The sequence below is a fragment of the Protobothrops mucrosquamatus genome, unplaced genomic scaffold (assembly GCF_001527695.2).
Source record: "Protobothrops mucrosquamatus isolate PMUCROS unplaced genomic scaffold, P.Mucros_1.0 scaffold48, whole genome shotgun sequence".
NCBI lineage: Eukaryota > Metazoa > Chordata > Lepidosauria > Squamata > Viperidae > Protobothrops > Protobothrops mucrosquamatus.
The window spans coordinates 3,135,918-3,159,627 of record NW_015386430.1 but is presented as its reverse complement, the minus strand read 5'-3'; the positions used below and the strand labels follow the sequence as shown (position 1 = coordinate 3,159,627).

General features: G+C 35.8%; 1 protein-coding gene across 1 annotated transcript in view; it reads left to right on the top strand.

Annotated features, from left to right (window-relative positions):
• AOAH (acyloxyacyl hydrolase) overlaps positions 1–22,411 on the top strand; it is a 94,205-nt gene extending 71,794 nt beyond the window's left edge. Inside the window, exons 17-22 of the mRNA XM_015811769.1 lie at positions 2,067–2,239; positions 4,209–4,267; positions 7,056–7,115; positions 8,395–8,491; positions 14,588–14,664; positions 22,233–22,411. Coding sequence (XP_015667255.1) covers positions 2,067–2,239; positions 4,209–4,267; positions 7,056–7,115; positions 8,395–8,491; positions 14,588–14,664; positions 22,233–22,358 — 592 coding nt within the window. The 3' untranslated portion in view covers positions 22,359–22,411. The remainder of the gene's footprint in view (positions 1–2,066; positions 2,240–4,208; positions 4,268–7,055; positions 7,116–8,394; positions 8,492–14,587; positions 14,665–22,232) is intronic.
• Positions 22,412–23,710: the final 1,299 nt, after the last annotated feature.

The following is a 23,710-nucleotide window of genomic DNA, read 5'->3' as shown; positions in this document are numbered from 1 at the left end:
TAATAAAATATATGTGTAATACAAAGATATGCAATTCACTGTGCAAAATCTTAGCTGTGATTGTCTACCTTTTTTTCTTCCCAATTATATTGAAACAGGGAAACAGGCTTATGTGCATCCATAATTTTCATATTTATACCAATTAGTTGTTAACATTTACAAGAAGTTACTTCCCTTAAAATTCTACTATTTCTGATCGTTAGTTCATCAAATTGTGCCTTCATATCCTTTTCTTGCTTCTGTTTTAAATGCTTTTCCCCCTTTGGATCATTTTTCCATGATTACAATGCAATCCTATTCTTTTCTACTTATGAGAAAGCCTACCCCATCTTATAAGGTAGTTATCGTAGCATTCTTTAAATTGGCTGCAGTATGCATGCAACTATATGATACTATATGCAACTATATTGCTTCTGAAAGAAATTGGATGCCAAAATAATATGAATGTTCAAGTCTGTCTGTGGTCCTAAAGAAAACTCACTCATTCCATCATTCTTGTCATGATGAGAGATTACTTTCAAAGAGATACTGAATTAAATCCATTTGGAAAACTGTATTCCAAGAAAAAGTAGAAAATGTATGGGATAAAAATTTTGATCCTTACAAGTCATCTTACAGATTTATTTATTTTTTTTGCTTAAAATATACTCAGATTTAGCACGGATTAAAGATTACAAGAGGCTGACATATGTTTCTATTATTCCAAATAATCATAATATGATAGCATAAATATCAAATTATATATCCATGTACCAAAGTTAAAGATGGGTATAATAATATATTAACATTACAGAATCAGGTTTTGTGTGTGGGTAGGTATAGGTGTGTTTAATTATTTTATTATTTTTATTATTTTACTGTATCATTAGATTTTAATGATCTGGTATTTAGTCTGTTTTAATATAATAAAGTCTTGATGTAATTCAATCCATTTCTTGAAACAATGATAAGACAACCAGGTTCTATATGCTGTGTAATCATGTCTGAAGTAAAGGACATAAGCCACTAAGTCATGACAACATAAAAAATGAAGACTGAGAAATGCATTTGTGGTAGAGATAGTAAAACTGACAGCTTGGCACTTTCCCAATAGAACTTAAATTACAATGGCCAATTTGGGTGTTGTATAAAAATACAGACAGATGATATATATTTCATAGCTTACAAGACATGTCTGGGACAGAAGAAATAATAATGAACATTAAAAATGCATAGAAACTGTGACACGTTTTAGGCTTTTGTTGATAGTAGATGTACTTTGGTTTCTAAATTGATCATTTCCACAGTAAATTCCCCATTTTATCTGTGAAATGAAGACATGGTAGCAAGAGAGAAGCCAGATATGATTGACAGGGCCCAGAGGCAATCTGTTCTTTAAAATAAAAGATAACAGAAATAAATTATAGAAAGGGATTAGAATTCTGTCATGCTAAATCAGGTGTATTGGAAGTTGCACCCTGCCCCTTCAGAAAAAGCTTTATCTTTAAGAACTTCTGCTAAATGCTGAGACTGACTACAAGTGCAAATGGAATGACTTGTCAGTTTAGCATTTAATTTTCCACAATCCTTACTTCTCAGAAAAGAAATAGTCTGCATTTATTAGATAATGTTAGCATACACATCCTTGGGTATTTTGACATTTTAAGTAGAAGGGCAAGATTGGGATAGAGCTAATTAATTATCTGGTTTCAATTTTTTAATTAACTGATTAAGTGACATCAAATCATTTTCAATTCTACTGACTGCCCAGAGAGATTTTCTCCATAATGATCAGTCCCTAACCTGTTCTTTGAGAACTTGCAAAGGTGCCCTCATTGCTATGATAATAGAGTCCATCCACCTAGCTATTGGTTTGTTTCTTCTCTTTCCTTCTACTTTTTCCAGCATGGCAGCCTTCTCCAGAGGGCTAGGGTCTTCACATAATGTGTCCAAAGCAGAATACTTTGAGCATGGTCATTTGTTTTGGTTTGTTTTAAAACTAAGTAACTTCAAAGAAGATATTGCTCATAATTTATAATCATGGGTCATATTAAAGGATATATGGTTCTTTATTCTTTCTTTTACAGAAATCCAGACACATTGGACGAAATGACACATCCTAAACAAATGCGCTCCAATGTTGTGAAGACTTTGCTTTACCTGGATAGTCAACTTCCAAAAGGGAGCCACGTGATTTTGATTGGCTTAGTAAATGGTAGCTTTATCTGGGATGCCATGCACAGGAGATACCATCCTCTTGGTAAATGTAATACTTATCTTTTTTCTTGAGTTTGAAGGCATTTTAGAGATTCCGAGTTTTTAAAAACAACAGTAAAATACAAGTCCTTTCTGCACAAAAACATGTACCTATAGTTTTTTTTAGGCAGAAAGAATTAATGAGATGACTTTTTTAACTGGCAAGCTAAATACCTTGCATTTTTAAGAAAAAAATCTGTGTGGTCAAGGAAAAGCAGGGTTATTAATATTTAAAAGGTCCATAAAGCACCAAATTGGGCAGAAACATAATTTGCAGACTTCCAAAGTTATCTGTAATAATTTAATCTCTATTTCAAATTTATGATAGATATTTTTCTTCCAAACTTATCCTGCTAGAAGCTAGTCATCCAATGAAGCTTAACCCTGGGAGATTTAGGACAAATATCTAGAGGAAAATGCTACTATCAACTTTATAGATTTGGCTGATAAACTATTAGTTTTACTTCCCGTTCTGGGTTTATTGGAGAATTAAGCTAGAAAAAAAGCAACAATGCAGAATAAATTAAGATATGAGGGCGTGGTATAATAGTGTTTGAATTCAGATGACCTATACAGCCATATAGTTGCCATCCTTTTTCCTTTAAAGCCAATATCTATGCTGTATAAAAAGTGAAGCTGACATATACAAAGATGGTTTTGATCTTCCTTGATGTGAAATGACTAAATTTGTTGGAGAGGGAAAGTCTTATTAATAGGTAAAGCATCAGTCATTCACTTTCAGTATTTGACTTTATTATAAGATTAATTCACCTATCTTCCTGCCTGAATTGGCTTAGAACAGAAGAAGAAACTGTATATATTTTGAGACTGAAACAAATGCTGGGTGGAAATCTGACATGTTTACATATGAACAGTTGCTAGAATACCTATAATATGCAGCCTTTCCTTTTTTGCTGTTCAGATTTACTCCATGAGAAAGAAAATAAGGAAGACAGGATAAAAAACAGCAGAATTTATACAGTGAAAAAGCCCATCTGAATCCCTTGTTCAATTCTCTGAATGAGAATTGGGGGGGGGGGCTCTATAAATGCCACACTGGGAAGCACTGTGGTCTCATTGCTAGAAAACTTTATCTTTAATTAAAATATTTTGTTTTAAATAGAGAGCTGATGAGGTTATTTTGTTTCATTTTGCTTTATTTATTTAATAAAATACAAAAGAGACAATAAACCAATAACAAACAAGAAAATATTTGGAAAAGCAGCAGTACATCACTATGTACATTATACATAGAAGAAAGATATAGCTATAGCTTTAGAGATTCTTTATTGATATAGTGAATTGTTCATACATAATCTATATCTAAAGGTAACTGATTCATAAGAAGAATCAATACACAAGACATACATGGAAGTAAAAGTTATGGAAAAGGGCTGAAGTTCTTTCTTTTTCCAAAATGACACTGTTCTTCAAGAATGCTATTTATATATATAAAATACTACCCAAGATGCATTGGTAGAACATATTGTGGGACTCAGTGCTATTTTGGAAAAATATCCATTTATTGTTAACATGTGAATGTTTCAGACTCTGTCTCTTTGTACAGAAATAATATGTGGAAGATAACTTTATTCTATTCTCCTTCACAAAGTTGTTGTTATCACTATCTTAATAGTATTGCTAAGGTGTTGTAGATTTAGAAATAGTTTATTGCAAATCTAAAGAGTTGTTTACATTTTCAGTCGAAAAAGAAGAAAGTACCATCTATGGCCATTGCCTGTAACAATTTTTTGTGACTTGCCTCACTAGGGTATAAGAGTATTATGATATGTATACCTGCTGTCAAAATCAGTGATGACAATGATAGGAAGTTAATGGGAAATCTGGTTGGCTATTTTATGAATCCATGAATAGAACTATTATGAAATCCTTGTCAAATAGATAGCTTATATGTTTCCAGCCAGGATATTTTAGTTTTGAAATCTATTGACTAAAAATATTTTGTTTTTCAGGTCAGCTAAACAAAGATGTCACATATGAACAATTTTATTCTTTTCTTAGTTGTCTTCAGGTATGGCAACTAGAAATCTTGCATAATTATATTTGATGCTAAATTGCATTCTTTTTCTTTTTCCTCCTCCTCCTCCTCCTCCTCCTCCTCCTCCTCCTCCTCTGCTTCTGCTTCTTCTGCCTCTGCCACTTTTATAGTGTTGGTTATAAGGGAGATACAAAGTTCTGGCTCTTGCACTTCTGGCAGCCTCAACTATTGTTAACTGATGTTGATGTAGTGTAACTTTGATTTTGTCTCTCCATCTTCTTCTGGGTCTGCCTCATGTTCTTTGACCTTCTCTTTTTGTATATACCTTGTACAGTATGGCGTCACAATACATCCTCTCCAAATTAGCAAGCCCCTCCATTTGCTGTTTTTGTATATAGTTTAAGATTGGTTCTATGTCAATTCTTTGTCTTATGGTCTCATTTCTGATTTTATCTCTTCTGTCACTCCAGCAGCCTTCCTCAAATATTTCATTTCCTTGGTGATTAGCTTTTGTTTATGTTTTGCTGTAAGTGTTCATGTTAGGCACTGGTAACATAGGGTGGGGATAAGATGTTTGCATGAGATGTTTATTTGTGCTGATTGGTATGGTATGGCAAGCTGTTCCAATACTTGGTTTGCCTTTCTGCAATCTGTTAATCTCTTTGTCCACTTCACCATCTTAGGTGAATGTTGTTCCTAGATATTTGAACTTTGATACTTGTTTTATGCCTGCTCCTCCTATCACTATATTTAGGGTATGCTTTTTTTCTTCCAGTTGCCATTACTTCTGGTTGTTGATTCTCATATTATTTGTGTTGCATTCTTGGTTCATAGCTATAAGATGTTGTTGCAGTTTCTTGGCTCTATTTGCTATCAATTCCTGACTATCAGCGAAGAGTAGTTTTTTGATATTATTATTATTTGTTTATTGATATTATTTCCATTCTTGGGTTTAGTTTCTTTGCTTATGCTGTCAATGTACTGTAAGTAATAAACAATAGTGATGATAGTACACATTCCTGTTTTACTCTGGATGTTACTATTAAGGGTTCTGATGTTCTTTGATTTGACTACACTTTTACAATAATAATATAAGCATTTGCATACTCTAATAAGATGTTCACTTACTCCATATTGGGTCAATGTTAGCCATAACAATTTTCTATCAACTCTATCAAATGCTTTCTCTTGGTTTAGAAATGTGACAAAGAGGTTCTTATTGTAGTCCATGTTCTTTTATATTAGTTTTTAAACACAAAAATTTTGTCTGTGCAGCTTCTATTTCTTCTAAAACCTATCTGCTCTTCTGTTAGTTGTGGTTCTATAACTGTCTTAAGCTAGTTTCTATTATTTTAGTGTACACTTTCTTTACGTGTCTGTATTGGAGTTTTGGGAGGCAACTTTCCTATTACAGCTACAGATGAGGTTAAAATCAGATTGACTAAGTCAAAACATATAATGGGATACCTGCTGGTGCTCACCTTTAGGAAACACAACATAACACAGTTCTACACAGAAATTCATCTGTCCCTTTGCTCTAGTACTAGAGAAGCCCATCCATACTTTGGAAGCACTGAAAATAAACAATTAAGTGACAATAATTTTACATGGAATTTAAATGCAATTTAATATTTCTATTATCATTTATATAATAATCTATATAAAGTGATGTTTATAAAAGTTATATGAATAATTGTATTTGTAACAATTTGATATGGATTAAGAGCTAATGCAGGAGTTCCCAGTTTTTTCAGGTTGGCCATTTGTAGAACTTTGAGAATATGTTTGAGATACTCTTGCAAAGTTGCTGCTGGAAATAAAGCTTGCTCAGGAACAAATGATTATCAGGGAACATAATATGTAACAAAACACCAATTTACCAGAAAACTGTCTTCCAATCTGTAGCTTTCCTCCACAGGATGTTTCTAACTCTCTGTTAATCTTTGTCCTCCTTCTCACCAGGTGGACACTTTTCCAAACAAAGGGCTAGGCACCCTCATCCATATTTGTCACAGGACCTGTTTGAGGACTGGGACATTCTCAGAAATAAAGCTGATGTTGAAATCTATGATTTTATTTTGCAATATATACTCTTTAAAAAGTTTTTTTTAATGTAAAATGTCAAAAGTCAAGTGAGATGGGAATCATGGTTGATTCTCACCAAGGAGAGAATCTTTTGGCATCTGAGGCATAACACTGGAGATCTTAGAATTAATGACAAAAAAATCAGTCAGTACTGTTTGCACCATGTGGAGCAGAGTATTATGGAGTGCAAATTTCTTAAGACATTAGCAGATGAAAACTTTTTCCATAAATTGTTGGTCTTCAGCATTTTGTTTTCTGAAATAGTGTTATCCAGTCTTTTGGAAATAACAAGCCCTAGGGCTAGGCAAGATGATAAAGCCTTATGTGATGCCATCAAAGCACATTTGAAAAACTAGGAAAAAAGTTCTGTGCAGCACCATGTTAATATTTAATGTTGACAGCCAAACTTTTTGTAGGTCATCTATGTCTTTACTGCTAAAACTATGGGCAACATTTGACAGTCAGAAACATCTAAATACAGTTACATTTATTGCTGCATTTATTGAAAACAAATGTTTCCCAAGTATAATCAAATCATTTGGCATTTCCAGATTAGGTCTGAAAGTTTAATGCACTGCTATTTATCTAAACTTCTGATCATTTCAGAAATTTTTAGGGTGTCACTTCCAGCTGCTATTTTTCATGCTACCACTCAACTATCTAGTAGACTATATTGGTCTTTTTCAACCATATATAATACTGATGCCATATTAAAAGAGCTTTTCACATTCCACAGATTAATCCATGCAATGGCTGGTTGACTTCAAATGACATACTTAGGAATTTGACTACAGAGGTATGTAATATATAAATAGTATAAATCTCTCTCCTATCTAAACTATTGTCTGTCTGTCTGTCTGTCTGTCTGTCTGTCTGTCTGTCTGTCTGTCTGTCTCTCTGTCTGTCTGTCTATCTATCTATCTATCTATCTATCTATCTATCATTTATCAATCAATCATCTATCTATCTTTCCTTTTTTAAAGGAACAATATCTAGATCTTTAAAAGAAGATAAGCATAATGGTTGTGGTATTATTTTGTTTTTGAGGAAAAAATGTCTGACTTTTAATATCATTAAGATTTCCTATTTAATGTTTGATGGTTCAACAGGCATACACTCGCACTAGGACAGAGCTGAAGCAAGTGGCAATACTTCCCCGACTTGGATCATAAAACAAAAACTCCAGAACAAAAAGTATAGGCAGGGGCTGGCTTGGTTAGTATTTAAAGGGGAGATCAACAGGATCTTGCAGGTATATAGACTAGAGCAAAGGTCCCCAACCTTTTGGGCACCAGGGACTGGTTCCATGGAGAGAGGTTTTTCTGTGGACCAGAGGTTGCATGGTTTTGTGCGCTGCCTGCATCCTCCGGATGGGGCTTTGCTTGTTTGTGCAGACCGGTTGCTGGCATGCCGCAGCCCATACTGGTCCACAGACTGGGGTTTGGGGACCTCTGGGCTAGAGAGAGAAATCCAGGAAGAAGTCTGTGGCAAACCAATTCTGTACTGCTGCTGAGAATATTTCATGGGCATGTTTATAATATCATCAGCAATTGAGCTCAATTTAAAGGGTTTCAAATGATCAAAAGTTATAAGCACTATCTAGAATGTCTCAGAATATATCTAGAGCTTAGAAAGTTATAGCTTTATTTTGGTAAGATTTGTCTATTAGGTGTAAGCAAACAAAGGATTGGACTTGACTGGATCCCACTGGTTCATTTCTGGGCTTGGGCCTGACAGAGGTAGTGGAAATGGATTAGTGGACCACTGAATCTTTACCAAATCTTACTTTGAAAATCTGACATCTGTAAGTGAACGTTGTCACTGAAATTGTGTAGCATCTTTATAGCATACTTATCAAAGATGTGCCAATAGGACAATTCTTTGCCAAAAGAGAGGTCAGTTTTCTGACTCAAATTGGCATATTTACATTTAAATTCCTTCTGAGAAGCTCTGACAATACAGTGCTTTAACAATATAAAGGTCACATGTTGGCAAGAGAGAACAATATTCTGAAGTCTTAGCAAATTCTCATATCAATAAAGTAAGGGTGCATATTTTATTGATTTTTTCCCCAGAGAGCCATGCTTCTTTCCAATGTCCTGAAAGAAATAGCAAAATCTGAGAAGTATTCCAATTTTGACGTTTTCTACATGGATTTCCCACTGAAAGAAAGTAAGTAAACAAAATCTGAATGAACAATTGTACATCAATAGAAGGAGGGACAATGCCCACTAGCTTAAAATTAACCTTGTCAAACTGGTGCCAAAACTTAGAAGTGTTAGATTGGAACAGGAGCATAAGGTTTCAAGTGACAGCAATACTGGGGAAGGCTGGCCTAAAGGATGAATATTGATTATTATTCTCCAAGGACAAGATTGTGAGGTATTAAAGAGTGGCCATTTTTTTAAAGTAAATGCATATGAATTACCTTAAAAACTTGAGTACTGCTACTGGCCTGCTATGGTTTGAACAATCAATGTAATCGTTTTGCTAACTTTGTCCAAGGAGAGATGGATGGAGGCAGTGATATCAATTCCTTCCCTTGGTGAGATGGTTCTCATTCATGAATTCTGCAGTAGCAAGACCCTGCGATGATGTTTTGTTTTTAAACATTATAATTTAAAGAAAAGTAGAATAATGAAGGTGCAGCTACTGTAGAGACATAGGAGCCAACATTTGAAAAAAAATATTCTGTTTACAAGGCATATAGTTTTATTAGAATTACTGATGTACTGGAGAATTATTGAAGAAATGTGTTACTGTCCATTTCTATTCAGACTAGACAAATCTTCAAGGGAAAGACACTTCATTTCAAGAAACAATCAAGCAAAACTAAGCAATAAATAAGACAACAATTAAGTTTGTTTACTGTGACATAACCTGTAACATAACATAACCCTTTCTCTTTGCTAAGAATTAAGAAAAGCCGCCACATTGCTTTACATCGTTTTGCTTCAAAGCCCCCCCAAGCCTTCCTCCAACATTTGCAGTCTTTTTGTAGTTTTTACAATTGGTAAACATCAATAATTGTTTTCGTGCTTACCTGGATTTCTGCTGCCCAGATACGATAGCCCTGACATAAACACTTCTGGAATAGTTGGAATGACTCATTTTGAACTTGACTTTGAATTCAAAAGGTTTTGAATTTAAAATATTTAACGTACTGTAATGGAAAGGAAGAGAAAATCTTAAGGAACAGGAGGAAGAGCTGCTACCAAGACAATGGGCAGGTAAAAGAAATCTGAGCCTGGGGCAAAACTGTAACTTGAGAAAGCATCTCAGACAAGACCTCCACGTCTCTCCCCCCCAGCCCAGTTCTCATGAAGATGAAGATAAAGGGGAGGGGGGATGAGGGAAGCACATTCAAACTTGCTAGAGTCTGTTGCTATAATCTTATATTAAAAGTAGAATTAGCATGCATGACCTTGGTTTCCCAGTCTGAAAGATTGACAATTATCCCTAAACTTCTTCAATGGAATGACAAGTTAAAAGCTTGCTACTATTATATTTATTATCTGCTTTATCACTAGATGAGACATAAGAACTCTGAATTACTTATCTTTCTTTTTACTTAGTGATGCAGTCACATATTCTTTATTAATAAAGAATTATTAATGGATAGGCATTTACATCAAAACAATTCTGAAGATCTATTTAAAACTGTGTAACAGCCTTTAGCATATTGCTAGTGAGCTGAATTATTTTGAAATAATAAATTTAAATCAAAATAGTGGAATGTGGAAAGAAGTAAACAGTTTAACTTTCTGCATTGCTTAGTAAAATCTAATCTTACCAAAACATAATTCTATCAATGTTTTATAGCTCCTTGAAGGAAAAAAATTTCCTTCTACACTGCTGCCATTTCATTCTATTCACTAACCTATTTTTAGTTTACAGTCTTGCTAAATCAATGCTAAACCTTTTCAGAGTATGAAATATTTAGCAGCAAATGCTATTTTATCACCCACTTTCAATGTTTTAACACTTGGAATTTAAATGTTCTAGAATTGATTTAATGAGAATTAGGTCCCATCAGGTTTTTCAGGATTTTGTTCTGTGAGACTGAAATATGGATGGTGCCAAAGTCCCCATATAATTAAACTAAATATATCATGTTTCCCCAAAAATAAGCTCTAATTTGATTTTTGGGGGTGGTTGTAATATAAACCCTACCCCAAAAATAAGCCCTAAAACATGCACACCTAAAAATCAAACTAGGGTGGGGGGTGGGGGAGTGGAGCTGCCCCACGCGTCCTGTAGCCACTTACCTTTGTAGCGAGGCCTCCCTTGCCTGTCTACTTCTTCTGCGGCACCCCCCGGCCTGAATTTCGCCATCAGAGATCTTCCAGAAAGGCTTCTGCAGCTGAGAACTGAGCTACAGATTCAATCCATAGCTCAGTTCTTGGCAGCAGAGGCGTTTCCAGAAGGCCTCTGATGGTGAAATGCAGGTTGAGCTCCATTCTCAGCTGCAGAGGCATTTCCTTTAACCACAGAAGAAGTGGGCCGGCTGGGCTGGGCTGTCGGTGCTGCCACCGCAAGGTGAGACCTTGGAAAAGACACCCCCGGAAAATAAGAACTAGTGTCTCTTTTGGAGGCTAAATAAACAAACAAACAAGTAAATAAATAAATAAATAAGTCTGGGACTTATTTTTGGGGAAACAAAGTAGTTTGTTCAAAGACTAGAATGTCTCTGTTCATAAGTTGAATAGCCCTTTAAAATATGAGAAAATTTAAGGCAATATGGGCTTTTAACATCTCTATTATGCTGCCTTTAATCTTCTTAAGTTGTGAACTTTCTTTCCTGCCTTGAATATAAATGATGTCATTGATAATTTAAATATGTATACATAAGTATTTAAGAACATACATAAATGATCAATAACATTATTGCATCTTTATTTGGATCATGAATAAAGCATACATTTGTTTTACTGCAAGAAACCTGCAATAATGTTGCAAAATATTATTTAGCATTGTTTCAGGTAGATGACAGGTAAGAATCTGGTTCTTCTAACTACACTCCAGAGCAAATTAATTCATTTATCTGTCTAACAGTAGAGATGCTTGCATTTTCAGAAATGGAGAACTAAATTTATTATTAATCCTAGAACTTTTAGAAAGGATCCCAAATATCATAACATCTGGGGAAGCCTAATTTGAATATTTCCTGTACCTCAGTATAAAACTATGATTTTATGTTGTAGCTGTATGGTTGAGGTCTTAGAATTATGGGCTGACATCTCAAACCTCTTCTCCTAGAAAACCTCTGGGACTACACATCCTAACTACATATCTTAACTCTATATTACTTTCTGGTAAGGAAGAAAAATGAGAAAAAAATAAAATTAGTGTTGTAATCCCAGCTCCTGACCTTGTACTGTTGAGGTGTTTGGCTAGGGATATCTGTCCTTCCTCGATAGAAAAATAGAGCAATCCTACATAAAAAAATAGAATAAAATTTTATTTAAAAAAGAGGAAGAAAAAATATTTTAAAATCCATTTTGGTGGACTGAAGATAGTTCCACAAAAAAGAAGCCAATGAATCAGCTCTTTGGAATTTCTTTCTAGATTTAAGAATGGACTAGGATCACCCATAAGTTTTCTCTTCTCACAGCATCCCTGTCAAGAGATCATAAGATGATGATTTCCAGCAAGTCTGAGAGCTCGGTGAGCTGGAAGAGAAAACATCCTGCCTAAACCATAATTTGGTGTCTTTAAAGGACCACTAAGTTCATCTACTCCCTGTCTTAGCTACTTTGGGAAGCTGCTTGTTAATGAGTTTCTAGATGTAAGAATCTTCTGAAAGACTATCTGTATTACAATAAAAGATTTGCCTTCTACCCTGGGTGAAAGAAGCTGCAAGTAAGATTTAAAAAAAATAAAGGATTAACAAGAAGAACTTTATTAAAAAAAAAAAAAACAGCAAAGGGGCAATTAAAATATTTATTTGGGAGCCCCAAATAAACAGCAAAGGGGCAATTAAAATATTTATTTTTGAAAGCTAAAGGGTTAGATAGACTTCAGATATGTCCTGTAGAGTGTTTAAAATTTTATAACAGAATATATGAAGTCTTTGAAATTAACTGCAAGAAATCTCTGTGAAAAAGTTTGATGATTTGAAAATAAACAGATGATAAGAGGAGATTTGAAGGTTGGTGGGAGGGAACTGGGAATAAAAGATTACACTTAAAGAATAGTAGACCCATTAAGAAATTGAAGGCTTGATTTTGGCACTGCAAGAGCAGGCTACACAAATTAAAACAAAATCAATACAGTATTGAAAAATTGTCAACCGATTCAAATGATTCAGATTGTGCTAAGAAACAGAAGAAACAGTAGATCATATACTCAGGACTTACAAGAAGATTGCACAAGCTGATTATAAACGATGATATAACATATTTGACAGGATGATTCATTGAAATATCTGTAAAAATGATCAACTACCATAATACTCGTCATAATATTAACACTACTACTAATAATAATGCTATACTGTAATAAAATGATTGAATTAGTGAACCAGCAAAATGCTGTGGACATAATATACTTAGATTTCAGTGAGACATTTGACAAAGTAGACCACAACCTATTTCTTCGTAAGCTAGAAAAATGTAAGATTGACAGCACCACCATCAGATGGATTTGTAACTGGCTGACAAAGCACACTCAAAGAGTAGTACTACATCTACATGGAGGGAAGTAAGCAGTGAGGTACCACAAGGTTCCCTCTTAGGCCCAGTATTCTTCAATATCTTGATAAACGATTTAGGAAATAGAAGGGCAACTCATCAAATTTGCAGATGACGCTAAGCTGGCAGAAATAGCCAACACCCCAGATGATAGGCTCAGGACCCAAATGGATCTTGACAGACTTGAACACTGGGCCCTATCCAACAAAATGATATCTAATGTGGAGAAAAGCAAGGTTTTACACTTAAGCAGGAAAAACCAAATGTACAAGGAATATAAATCCTTCCATTCTCCGCCATCCAGTCAGAGCTGAAGAAGCTTCTTGGATGAGAAGCAAAATGTCTTCAAAGAAAAACATGAAAGCATAGTTGCCTCTTGAAAAAGCACCTTTGGGACAAAGAGGGGGAGGGAGTCTCCACACACACTCACACAGGTAGAACTGAATGAAATGATATTATGCATATGAAAATGTTCAGAAAGATGTTTCCAACAAATGTTGCAATCCCAAAAAAGGAATCCATTAGCCTCTTTAAAAGAAAGATGTTTTCTTGTAATAGAATCATAAGCCACTAATCCTGACCTGTCACATAAATATTCTCCTACTCAATACATTTTTTTTGATCTTATTAGGATGAAGTTTCTGGTGGATTTCAATATTAGGCATCTCCTCCTCTTTTGCTTCTCCTTTGTCTCTCCACCCCCAATTTTCCCTCCTCCTCAAACAAGGTCACCTCTTTTTAAAAACAATTCCTCATACAAAATTAAGTTCTAACTATATTATAAAACTAAGTACTTTTTCTATAATAAAAAGTGTGTAAAGGGTTTGCTCAGCTTTAACTAGAATTACAATTTACTTCTTTTCAAGTGACCAGACCATAACATCTTTTCAATAATTTTGGGATTACAATCCCAAAATTATTAGGACTCTGAACAAAGGGGATGATGTGCTGTAGATCCACCTGGCATGGATCTACAGTGAGTACAAATTTTATAAAACTTTTTATGACATAAAAATAATCATAAAACAGTTTATTAGATAATACAGACTGGGCTGTTTTCAAGGCAGATGAATCTCTGATTGTATGCCAACTATTCCAGTGAAGGCAGTACATTATAAGCTCTGTTATAATAATAATAATAATAATAATAATAATAATAATAATAATAATAATAATAATAATAATAATAATAATAATAATAATAATAATAATAATAAAGTTGGAAGGGACTCTGATGAAATATCTCTGAAACAATACTCAAGAGATCATGGGTTGTCTAGTTCATTACCAATTGTGCCTCATTTTAGTGTTGTTCTAGCTTGGAAGTGAATGCGAATTGATCTGCCAACATTTTGCTCTGCATAAATATCTTGGAGGAATTTAAATGTTGCCTGGAAAGAAAGTGGAGGGAATATAATATTTGCTCTGACAATGTTACGTAGAGCATCATACTTATACATACATACAGCATCATACTCATTTGCTAAAAATATTGTTGTGTTAAGACTATATGTGTTTATTCCTATATTATATAATTTTTATCATTGTAAGAAATAATTATAATTATTTTTTGTAGTTATTGTGATGTGGCACAAAATAAAAGGAGAAACTTGGCAGCTATTAGAACCCATGGATGGATTTCACCCTAATCAGGTAACAGACAAGATTGGGGGGCATACATTTAGAACAGAAATATATGACTCTCCAGATGTTGTTAAATTATAACTCAAAGCAAACCAAGCCATTTTGACTAATGATAAAGATCCTGGGACTTGATGAGCAACATCTGAACTCCCAGGACCCCTTCTTTATTATAATAGAATAAAGAAAATCTAGATTAAATGGGAAGTAATGATTTCTATTAGCATACTGTGCTTGATTGCAAAACATATGGAATTAGATAACACATAGGATAGCATGATAATTAAGGTCACTTAGGATCTTTAGGATATAATTTCCTCTGATATCACACAATTCTTTTGCTCCCTAGGAATTGTGTTTCTATGTCAAATCAAACTTCATTTGGTGCCAATGGTCTATCTCAGTGATCCCCAATCTTTGTGGCTTCACCTCCCAGCTGGGGGAGGGAGGAAAGGGGAACCAGGCCGCACAAGTGGCAGGCACACAGGTACACAGGCACCAGTTGACCTGCACACTCATGTGCAAGCGTACTGACCTGCCACTCGTACAAGTCAAGCTATGCAATTTGTGTGCAGCCCCAGGCCACCACTCACATGGTCCAGTTCAGAATAGGCCATGGTCCGGTAGTGGGCTGCGGCCCAGAGGTTACGGACCCCTGGTCTATCTGCCACTTTCTTGAAAGAAAAGGAAAGTCAGCATTCTTGAAGCTTCCTGACACAGAAATGAGGGAAGAGATTTATAATAGACATATAGACACACACACAAACACACACATACACCTGTTAAAAAGTTTGGTTTAACATAGGAATCACTTTGCTTGGAATGGAGAATAAAGTAGAGAGAATGTGGATGAAGTTTCTCAGTCATCCAGACAGAGTTGTCTGGAAGTTGAATCATAGCAACTAGACTTATTTTCTTCTTGGTTTGAAATATTTTGCTGCTTATTCAGGTAGCTTCCTCAGTTTGAACAAATTTATTAGGAGGACCCCATATATATTCTCCAGGGTGGTTTCATTAGGTGAGAAATGAAACCTCCCTGGAGGACATATATGGGACTCCCTAACAACTTGCTCAGACTGAAGAAGTTATTAGGAGAAGGAGCAAAGTTTCGAACCAAAAAGAAAAGAAGTCCAATTGCCATGACTCACTCAGCTTCCAGATGAGTAGAGAATGTTTCTGGACTGAAGATATATACATAAAGAAGTGTGGAGGAAGGGGACAGAATCACCTTTTTTAAATAAATGCTGACGTGCTTATGCACATAATACTAGTCTTCAAGTCAGTGTTACATAGATCCTCCAACATTTAAAGGGATAGAAAGATAGACGACCATAGGGGCTAAGACATGGGAGGGAGACTGAAATGAAGGTGAGTATGTAAGGCAGGGACAAGAAAAATAAATACATAAATATTTTGATCTGGGAGGGAGGAAGATTGAATCATCCCTGGGAGAGGTGAATTAAATGCCAATCTCTATTTCTGATTCTACAGTCTTACCATTGAGATAGTAGCTGGTTTATAAATCCAGTTTTATCCGTGAGACAATCATGGATGGATAATAGATCAGGCATGTGTCAACACAACTTTGCAGGCCATGGAGTGTGGAGTACACCTCATTGAAATCTTTCTGACCTGGACTCAGGCTTGAATAAGGGAAATGAAATGGTATACTAGAGTCCCTGGCACTTGCAAAGGGTATTGGTCTTTAGGTGGCTAGACAAGGGGCATATTTGTGAGAAGCAACAAGCTGGGAGAATGGATTCCAATATAACCTTTGTGATTGTATATCCCCAGCACTATAGTGTGCACAGCAGTGCTACTTCCAGAGCTTGATTTCACTGCAGAGCCAATTATGGATTTCTTCAAGATGCTAGTCTCTTGGATTAACCTCTCTTTTCATGGATCAGACCAAGCTCATAAATGCATGACCATCACTAACAATATGCTTGTCCCAGGTTCATCACAGATTGGACCATTAGACAAAGCTTTTCCTCAGAATATGACTGGTTTTTGGGGATATTTTTTATCAATCCCTTGTCATGGACAGATCACTTCATTGTGCTTATAGAATTAATTGGAACAAGACTCTGCAAGAAACATGGGCTAGTTGGTATTTACCTATCCCTAGTTATTTGACAGATCCAGTTTGAGGGTTGCAGGGAGTTTCTGTTAAATGCTTAGTTAGCATCTGAAATATAGAAATGCCTTTATATTAAGGCACACTAGACAGAATAATTTCTCTCTACATCTGCTAATCTAAAGGTGTTTTTTTCAAGAGGCAATCGGACTTTCATGTTTTTCTTTAAAGACATTTCGCTTTTCATCCAAGAAGCTTCTTCAGCTCTGACTGGATCCCACCATCCAGTCAGAGCTGAAGAAGCTTCTTGGATGAGAAGTGAAATGTCTTTAAAGAAAAACAAGAAAGTCCAGTTGCTTCTTGAAAAAGCATATTTGGGACAAGCATGACTTTGATGAACGAGAATCTCCATAGACATCTGTTAATCCAAGTCAGCTCCTTGGATCTCCAAATTTCATTGTAAGCAAAAGGTCCCACAGAAATCAAGGGAAATTAGTACTATTGATTTACAATAAATGGACCGGGACGCCCTACGCACGGTCACTCATGCCCTTGTGACTTCCCGCCTGGACTACTGCAATGCTCTCTACATGGGGCTTCCCTTGAAGAGCACCCGGAGGCTCCAGTTGGTCCAAAATGCGGCCGCGCGGGCGGTGTTGGGAGGGACTCGTCACTCCCACGTTACGCCGCTTCTGCGCGAGCTGCATTGGCTACCNCAGCAAGCGGGACTGGCCTAGGGGATTTTATAGGGGTTTTAATTACTTTTAATTGGACACTTTCAAATATTTCGTTTTAATTAAATTTTAATTAGGTGTAATATGTATTTATGTTAGCTTTTTATCATCTGTCAGCCGCCCTGAGTCCGAAAGGAGAAGGGCGGGATATAAATGCAATTAATAATAATAATAATAATAAAAAGGGATCAAGAGCTGTCATTTTTTGTTGTTTACTACCAACCACCTAGCTAAGGAGAAAATGTGATTAACACATTCTAAAAGCTAACTGCATATATTTTGAAGATGCATAGTATTGTAATCAATTGGGAGATGTCTTGTGCCAATTATAGCCCTTCCAAAAAATAGCTCTCTTATCTCTTATGTCCTCCTATACCTTCCTAAATAGAACTGTATGAAAATTAAAATTATTTGGTAACACCTTTTTGTACTAACAAATTTTAATGAAAGGTACATGTACAAGGTTCATGAGCTACAGCTCATTTTATGAGCTAAATGTAGTGGCTAAATTGTTACAGGACTTATATTGGGAAGCAAAGCAGAGAGAAGATGGGGTGGATATGCAGATATGAACTACATGTAAACAAGAGGTCCTTGGTGCTCTCTGAGCTTGGCTATTTTCTTGCAGACGTTTCATTACTCAAACTAGGTAGCATATCAGTGCTAATGATCATCAGAGAGCACCAAGGACCGCTCAATTCAATTCTGAATTACAAATATTCTCCTTTATCAGTACATGTGAAACAATTAGAAGTATTATTAATTGTAATGTATAAAAACCTATTGTTTGTTAAGACTTTCTGAGATAACCTGAATCTTTTTGATTTTGTTTCCAATGAGTACTTCACTTTTTAGTTGTTAATGCTTGCAGGTAGGGTCATAAAGTGAGTTATGATGTGACCAGACATAATTTTATGACTTTCACCACGGTTGTTAAAGTGAAGCATGTGGGCATTAAGTGAATCATGTGATCAATAAGCAAATCCAGTGTCTCCAATTGACTTTCTTTGTCAAAGGCTAGCTGAGAAAGTCATGATCTTATGATTGCAAGATACTGCAACTGTTGTGAATGCGAGCCAGTTGCCAAGTACAATCACATGAATGCTGGGGTGGTGAGAAGGGGTGGCACTTTTTTTGAGGCTATTCTAACTTCAGACCATTGTTAAACAAGCAATCCTAAGTTAAGGAGTATCTGTAATGAAGCATAAATATGTATATTAAAACTGAATTTATTTTTGCTCCCCATTTTCATGCGGTGTCTGCTATTAACTGATTTAGAATTAGCCACATAAATTTTATAATACAATTGAAATCTCTCTTGCTCTCCAATTCTCTTTATATAATTTAGTTTTCAGATTAAGTTTTTTGAAAGTTTTCATCATGAGAAAACTGCTCCTGATTGCTAGTACAGGTAGTCCTTGACTTATGATCACAACTGAGCCCAAAATTTGTTGCTAAGTGAGATATTTGTTAGGTGAATTTTGCCCCATTTTACAATCTTTCTTGCTACAGTTAAGTGACTCATTGTAGTTAAGTAAATCTGGTTTCTCATTGACATTGCTTGTCAAAAGGTCACAAAAGGCGATAACATGACCCTAGGACACTGAAATCTTTATAAATATGAATCAATTGCCAAGTATCTGAATTTTGATCATGTGACCATGAGGATGCTGCAATAGTTGTGAGAAAAATGTCACACTTTTTTCACTGCTGTTGTAATTTTGAACAGTCACTAAACAAACTGTTGTAAGTTGAGGACTACCTGAAACCAGTAACAATTGTGTTAGACTGCTTTTAAATCAAACAGAATATTTAGAAGCATTGTACAATTAAAACATGCTTAGAATATCCATGGTTAATGGATATCCTTTAATGAATTGGTTCTGGAAATTTAAATGTGTATAGGAATCATTGGGAAGACAATAGAATTCTCTTTTTCTTACCTATAAGTTGATTCAACTAGGATAAAATTTCCTCTTTCTAGTATCTTGCTCTAAAAGTGTTTATGGCACTTATGAAACTACATAGCTTCACAGGCAGTATTTGTTTTAAATGCTTGATTGCTTTATAAATGATAAGACCATGCATTTTAACTAAAAGTTACAAAATAAAATTACTACTGTATGTTTTTAAAAGAAAACCTGATATAACCTGGCAAACATGATTTGTCTTGTTTATTCTGAAGAATTATAGTTGTAGAATTATAGTTGCTTTGTATAGCTAGAACACAGCTTGAGGGCCCTTGGACTTTCTCCTTCCAAATGACAAAAAGTATTTGTCAGAAAATTCCAAAGCTGAAAAAGCCATGTAAAAATTACATATTTTAAAAGGTCAAGCTGAAAAGACGTTCTTATCTAACTTAGAAAATTAAAACCCAAATCTAGTAAGTCATGCAGACAATTCTGTAATAAGTGTGTGATATGGGGAAGGGATCAAATCTGGCAAAGTGACATCTTAATTTAGGAAGAGAAAAATAAGATTTAGAGTTGGGAACCAATTTCCATTGAAGTACATATTTTCACTTTGCAAACATTCCACAATCTGCCCCCATCACTTGCAATGCATAATAAAACAAAGGCCAATAGCCTAACAGAACTACCATAGTGGGGATCATATAAATTTTGATGGGGATGGAAGAGCAAGCTGCTTAGCAAAACTGGAAGCACCTGTGCTATCTTCTTGCTCTCCCAACTGAGCCTTCTTCCTAGCCATGAGCACAACAGTTGCCAATAAAGCTGCAAGCTTGTCACAGGTATGGGAAGTGACAGGAGAATTGAGAAGAGACTTGTTTTGGAAGCCCTGTAGCTATTTGCAACAGTGTCTAGCAGTCAGTTTTTCCTTCCAAAAGTGGACAGACCAAAAGAGAGGAAAAGATGTGTAGTAACTCAATATAAAAAGTTGCAAAACCTCTACATGCCTTTTTTTAAATAAAACAAAAGACAGAACCTGTTTCAGAAATTGTCATACCAGTAAGAGCATAGAACATAGTATATACTAGGTAATTGTAATAGAGTAACAGACAATAGAAATTGAATAGTGATAATATAAACTGTCATAACAATAACAAATTTTGTAGTTGTAAAGGTCAATTAAAAAAAAATCAACTATACCAAAATAAAAATGCTAAAGGTCTCCCTGTCAGTTGTGTCCAACTCCAGGGCATGGTATTCATCTCCATTTCTTGGCCGAGGAAGCCAGCATTGTCCAACACAATTTCCGTGGTCATGTAGACAACATAGCTATATGTCAAAGGTACATGTAACACTGTTACCTTCCCATAAAAGTGGTACCTAATCTACTTGCATTTGCTAACTTTCAGACTGCTAGGTGGGCAGGAGCTGGGGCAAGTAATGGACCTCACCCCATTGCACAGAGCTCAGGTCTCGAACCTGGGCTCTCAGCTACCCAGGTGACAAGCTCAGCGTCTTTAACTGCTGAACTATTGTGCCCATACCAAAAGAACCTATTAATTAAAACCAACACACCATGAATTGTCCATTCTCTCATTAAACTGTTAAGCGTTACAGAAACTAGATCTTAAGGAAAGGCCTTCTATGAAGTACATTTTAAAGTTTTCCTGAAAGTCAGGAGTGAGAGTTCCATTCGTATTTCTGGTGAAAGAAATTTCTAAAGGGTGCTATTATGGTAAATATTTTTTGCTAAAATAATTTGCCCAATTCCCAACTGTGACAGAAGTATCACTCTTGTAGGTTTTTTCTCTCAGAATTCTGATTCTTTTTCTTTGCATAATCCCCTAGAGCAGGGGTCTTCAAACTTGGCCCTTTTATGACTTGTGGCACACTGGCTGAGGAATTCTGGGAGTTGACCACAAGTCATAAAAGGGCCAAGTTTGAAGACCCCTGCCCTAGAGCTATCAAAGTTGCAATACTACCTTTGCATCAACTGAAAAGAAGCTGAATTCAACATGGTTTACTTTCACTCTTTAGTGAAATTTAGTTAGAAATTTGAAGAATAGAGAGTGATATGTCACTGATGCAGCCTTCAAAACATTGGACCTATTCTGTGCTTTAGTCACAAATTCTTTGCAACCTGAGAATTAATGATATAAACATTTAAATTGTGAGTCAAAAACTTCAGCTGGGAATATGAATGTGTGTGATAGGTTGGATGCTAAACTTTCAATTTTGTCCTCCAAAGGGCTGTTCTTCCTGTATGAGCAAACAAATCTGCACAATAAACACATCTAGTGAGTCATATTGAGATAAATGTTATGGTTAAAATTTTAGGGGGGAAAAACAGCAATTTGACTTCACTTTGATGAAGAACTTTGTCCTCACAAGAAATCCAATTCTTTTCCTTGAGGATTCTCTTCCTTGAGGCAGAGAGGCAATCTGCTTTTCCTTGCCTCATGTTTCCTGCCTCAGCTAGAACATGCAGAACTTAGAAAAATAACAAACATTTTACTGTTTTGTAGCAGAAGATAGTTTTGCCCTAAGTATATGCAAAAACTAATTCTAGCATAGATGCCTGATCTGCTCTCGGGAGCAAGGCCAATGTTGATTTGAAAAAAATTCAAGCCTTTCTCAAAGTGAAACATTCCCTCAAAAATTTGCACAACCCTAGAAAATATAGTAATGCAGAAAAAGCAATTTTGTGTTTAATTTTATGGCCACGCTATTGCTGCCAACTTGTCATATTTCTGTATTTTAATTACAGTTAATCTGCAAACATTTTAGTATCTAAGGTATTTGGGCATGAATTTAAAGCAACATACAATCTACTAATCCACTTTTTTTAACTACTTCTAGTTTGCTTCTGCATTTGAAGCAAGAATCCTGTGGAAGAAGCTCCTTCAGGAAAGGCCTGATATTCTTGGAAAAGAAAATCCATTCAACAGTGAGATTGCAGCAATCTTTCACAGTCAGGGACACTAATATATACATTATGTATATACAGTATTAGAACAGTGGAAAAAGAGTGGACAATCTTTTTCCATTTTTGCTTTCTCTTTATCTGAGCAAAAATAAAACATCCATGTCAGAACCCATTTATATTTCATTTCTATCTATCTCCTCTGATCTAAAACCAAATCTCACCTTCCCCTGGGTTCTGCCATATTTCCAAGGGGGAGGGGAGATATGCCTGCGGGGTTATTGCTTTCATTTCTATTCCCTACAATGTAACCTTTTCTTTATTGCCTGTGTCTGCTGCCCATTACAATGTAACAAATTGCCTCCTGCAATATACATCTGTCTGAACTTTCTTCTCCCTAACCTGGCAGCTGGGAAAGTGGGGAGGGGGGAAGAAATACAAACCTCCAGAGCCTGGCTTATTTCTCCGGTCTCAAAAGGAGATGCGAAGAACTGTTGAACATTGTGCTACAACCGGACCCGGACCGATGTTATCTCCCCTTTCCCACGATGGACTTAACACCTGGGGATTGGCCGGTCTGAACCGCCCAGATGAACTGTGGGGTGGGGTTTGCTTAGGGACACTTTAGTATTGATCTGTAAAGAAATTCCTCAGATCCTGTCTATTATGCACAGAGTATGAACAGCAAACAGGGTGAACTAGAAATTCAGGTTAATGAGGGCAGATATGATATTGTTGCCATTACAGAAACATGGTGGGATGAAACCCACACATGCAACACACAGCTAGAGGGATTTAAATTATTTAAAAGAAACAGACCAAATAAAAGAGGAGGTGGAGTTGCTCTCTATATAAGAAATAACTACATCTCTACAGAAATAGAGCACAACAATGATAAAAACTGTCTTGAATGCATTTGGGTCAATATAAAAGGGGGAAAATGACATTGCCATAGGTGTATACTACAGGCCACCCAACCAAACAAACAGAGGAAATAGATGAACTTTTTGCTAGTCAGCTAACTAAGGTATGTAGGAAGCACATCACAATAGTAATGGGGGACTTTAACTACCCTGACATCAACTGGGAGACAAACTCTGCACCAAGTGGAAGATCAAACAGGTTCCTGGCAAACCTAGCAGACAACTTTGTCTCCCAAAAAGTAGAAAAGGGAACTAGGGGATTAGCCATTTTGGATCTAATTCTCACTAACAAAGATGAAATGATAGAAGGTGTTGAAGCCATAGGAACCCTGGGAGGAAGTGATCATGCAATATTAGAATTCAACATTATGGAAGCACAAGCAATAGAACACAGTCAAACTAGAGTCTTGGACTTCAAGAGAGCTAATTTCAATAAACTTAGAGAGGGCTTGGGAAGGATTCCATGGAGGAGAATCCTCAAGGGGAAAACA